Raw genomic sequence first — 4148 nt, 5'->3', positions numbered from 1 at the left:
GAGACTCGCACGAGAATCGTGTGAGTCTCTCACAAGTGAGTATGAGCCCTTAAGCTGACTAAGAATGAACATTCATCTCAGTCTGCCTGACAATTAAGTCCGTCTGTCTCGTGCTTCATCCTAATGCATGTCCTGGCAGTTGCCTTGTTCTAAATCCTGAAACAGGGCAGTATGTAAAGCATACTTTTTTGCTAAATAAAGGTATTTAGGAAAATGTTTAATATTTAAATGTGTATTATTTTACATTTCTTGGACAATCCCTTTAAGCACTACAGCCAATATTTTGCCTGATTCTGATCTCTCCGTTTTTCTATTTGTACGTCCTCAGCACATTCAGTAATGGCTGGCCTAACTCCTTTAAGGTTTATCAGGAGAGCCTATATTTCATTTGCATTAAAAAGTCCTTGTGGACAGGACAACAGCACTTCAGTTCCAGCATGCAGACTTCTTTGGCCAATGGGATATTAAGTACACTTTTATTTCACAGCAATCCCTGTACTCTGTCAAATTCAGCAAATTCGAGAACTCCTTTAAATTTCTTACCTGTCATTTGATGTCTAGGTGCTACAGGTATTATGGCAATTCTCTTTTCTGCCATTCCTAAAATCAGGTCCCATACCTAGATTAGGTAAAATTTGGTTACATTAGATTAGAGATTGTAACGTCTGCTGGTGCCGCTGCATGATTCACCTCCTCCAGCTTATTCACCACCCCAGCCAACAACAGCGTCCTCCTCCCCTGTGCTTGCCGCACTGTGTTCTGGTGGCAACTATTGCACGCAGTCCCCTGCTCTTAAAGGGGCAGCATGCACATGATAAAATGCCCCCAGCTAACAGCTGGAAGCCATTTAGTTAAAGTAATCACCTGCAAGGTGTCTCCCAGCCAAGAGCTGGGTGGCATCTTGTTTAAAAGTCACCCTCCCCTATAAGGAGGTGAGTGAGCAACCCCTATAATTAGTATAAGTTTTGTTGCTGTGTGCAACTGTATGTAGCCAGTCTGTTAAAGTTATTCCCGTATCCTGTGTTCCTGTTTGCCTAATATAGTTTACCTGTGTTAATGTGACCACTTCAGCGGTATCCTAATCCTGAAACTGCGTCTGCAGTAACTATACTCAAATTTCTGGTCTCTGTGTGGCCAGTCCTCTTTTCGTTGTCCCTGGTCCTAGTTCAGCCAGCTCCAGAGCTGTCTTCTTATATCTACAAGTGTAAACAGGAATCTATCTTCAACATCCAAGTTGTCTGTACAGTCCTTCAGTGGCCGTTCCCGTCTAGTCAGTGATGTTGGTCACTGGTGTTAGCGAACCTGACCTCTGGGATTGGCAGCTGCAGTACTGCTGCCTGCCTAGGAGTATTACCTGGTGGCTACCTGCAGCCCAGTCTGTTCGACCATCAGGAGCTCTATCGAACACCAGGTAGCCACTTAGTTATGCCCCATCCTAGGCAGATTCGGCACTGTGGCACATTAGGTTAACAAACCACATGCATCACCTATGGGCGTGACAGAAATGGATTGGTTCACAGAGAATCGACTTTCTTGAAAGCCGCAGGTCCCCGTGATTTTAAATGCTTTGCAATTAGATCCGAGTGGATCACCTGAAAATGCATACCATTATTTCCCACATCACTGAAGAATTAGAGAGCAGGTTAATGACATCACGTGTTGGCTTCCCCATGTAGCCCTGTAGCGATCACATATAATGGTCTGGTGCAGTCAATCAGGAGAGATATCATTACCAATATAAAAGATGGTTGGCCAAGGAATGCCATTTCATGCCTGTATAGTGTAAGGATTGGAGGTCAGAGTACACAGCTCATTCACATAGTGACAGAAAAAGGCTGACTCTGATTGTGGCATGCTACTTCAGTGCTGAAGCAGAATGAAAATAGGAGCGATAGTCATAGTCTGTGAATACTAATCCAAAGATTCAAGTGATATATAGGGAAGGGTATCTCATAGTATCAGCTGGACTGTGAATTGATTAAATCGGAGATATCCTGCAGTAACAGCACATTAATAACAGCTTTACTCCATCTTCATACACTGCAAACAAGGAGGGCAGGATTAAACCCCTCAGTGCTATGTTTTTTTTTAAACTGAATTTAACGCTTGTGCGCCAAAGACAGTGTGCCATCTGCATTGTAAGATGGACTCAAAAACGGTTTACACATTTTCCAGGCAATTAGAAAGTTTTTAGTATTACTGTTCTGTGAAAATTCAAATGACGCAAATCAAATTTATTGGAAAAGCTAAGAAAAGCCGTCAAATTTAATTTCAAATGATCCACTCCTATCTAGTCAAGATAAGCTAAATCCAACGAAGATGAGGTTGGTAAACTTGGCACATAATATCTTAAGGTTAAGTCTCTCTTTAGTTACATATTTTTTGTTGTTTAATGTTGTACTTATTGGAAATACATAGTAATATTTATTTAATATTTTGTATCAATATTAATTTAGCACCATTTTTATTTACTTTAAATCAGTACAAATTTATGCTTTTGGAATTGATTATGTTTAGAAATAGAGTGGGAAAGAATCATACACTAATCAGACCATTGGTTAGAGTTAATTGGAAATATATAGCAATATTACAGTAGCTTTGGTGATTACTGATATTTTCCGTATTCCTCAGGTCCTGACAGCATGACATATGGCTAGAATAAATGAAACACACATCACCGAGTTTATCTTGCTTGGACTGTCTTCTGAATTTCAGCCATTGTTGTTTGGAATATTCATAGTAATTTACATCTTCACTTTGACAGGGAATTCGATGATCATTTTGATAGTGTCATTAGATTCCCATTTACACACACCTATGTATCTTTTTCTGAGAAGTCTGTCCCTCACAGAGATGCTTTACACCACAGTAACTGTGCCCCGGATGCTCAGAGACTTCTTACATAAAGACAAAGAAATATCCCAAATAAGTTGTGCGGCACAGTTTTATTTCTTCTGCTGCTTAGGTGCCTCAGAATGCTTTATTCTTGCCTTCATGGCTTATGACCGATATTTAGCCATCTGTCATCCTCTTCACTATATGACAAGAATGACAAAGAGTAAATGTCTATATATCTCCCTGGCATCGTGGGTGACTGGTTTGGTTTTGCCTATTGGCAATATCATTATGGTCTTTGGGCTACCATTTTGTAATTCCAACATTATTGACCATTTCTTTTGTGACATACTACAGGTAATACATTTAGTATGCTCAGAGGCACTTCCAAGTATTTTAGTTGTCATTAAGTTATATGTACTGATATATACTTTTTTGGTCATACCTTTACCTTTCATACTCATTCTTTTGTCTTATACACGCATCTTTATAAGTGTCCTTAGGATACGTTCTGCAGCCGGACGTAAAAAGGCTTTTTCTACATGTGGTTCTCATCTTACATCTGTGACTTTGTTCTTTGGGTCAGCAACCATAACCTACTTAAGAACAGAAGCTATTAATACTTATGGCGGGCCTAAGGTGTGGTCTCTTTTCTTTCTTGTTTTCGTGCCTATGCTAAACCCACTGATATATAGTCTGAGGAACAATGAAGTTAAAAAAGCTTTACAGAAGTTTCGACAAAAAATGTTTTCTGGATAATTTTCTTTTTATTATACAGGAATCTAAAGTTCATCATGTAAGCACATCTATACAATATACTAAAAAGAGCAGTAATTTGAAGGTCACAGATCCCAGTGCAAAATTTGTAACAAGGACCATTGACCCTCATTTGCATCTATAGTACTACTGACTCCTCCTGAGGTAGAGGGGCCTTTATACCCTGCAGGCATTAGGGCTCAGATGCTATTGTTAACGCTACACCTAGCGTAGCTACTTATGGTCCTTATGAATTTACTTTTTGTAAAAAAGTTCATTGTTCATTTTTGTTAGAATTTGTAGATATATTCTCCGAGTCCTATCTTGGTTGGCTTCTATTGTACTGTAAAATATTGCAAAATGCCTTTTACAGAAGTTAATAAATCATTCATAATGGTACACACACTGATATTTTTATTAAAGGGGTTGTCTGGTCCAAACCGATAAGTCTGCAGTCACTCTGTGCAACTGCAGAATTATGAATGCCCCCAGTGCATGCACTGCGCTGTGGGAATTCACCTGTTTCTGAGTTAGGATTGGAGAATATGTATGAGTTA

At 39.5% G+C, this 4148-nt stretch overlaps 1 protein-coding gene across 1 annotated transcript; it reads left to right on the top strand.

The window, feature by feature from the left end:
• Positions 1-2649: 2649 nt before the first annotated feature.
• LOC141058665 (olfactory receptor 10A7-like) lies at positions 2650-3594 on the top strand. Its single transcript, XM_073554853.1, has one exon. The coding sequence runs from the start codon at positions 2650-2652 to the stop codon at positions 3592-3594; it is 945 nt and encodes a 314-aa protein (XP_073410954.1).
• The last annotated feature ends 554 nt before the right edge of the window (positions 3595-4148 follow it).

The sequence above is a fragment of the Dendrobates tinctorius genome, unplaced genomic scaffold, assembly GCF_039654945.1.
Source record: "Dendrobates tinctorius isolate UK_male_01 unplaced genomic scaffold, ASM3965494v1 ptg000213l, whole genome shotgun sequence".
Taxonomy (NCBI): Eukaryota; Metazoa; Chordata; class Amphibia; order Anura; family Dendrobatidae; genus Dendrobates; species Dendrobates tinctorius.
Note: the sequence above shows the minus strand (reverse complement) of the source record. Positions and strands in the feature narration are given on the sequence as shown.

Coding starts and splice junctions, on each gene's coding strand:
- LOC141058665 (XM_073554853.1), top strand. CDS start 2,650: ATGGCTAGAATAAATGAAACACACATCACCGAGTTTATCTTGCTTGGA.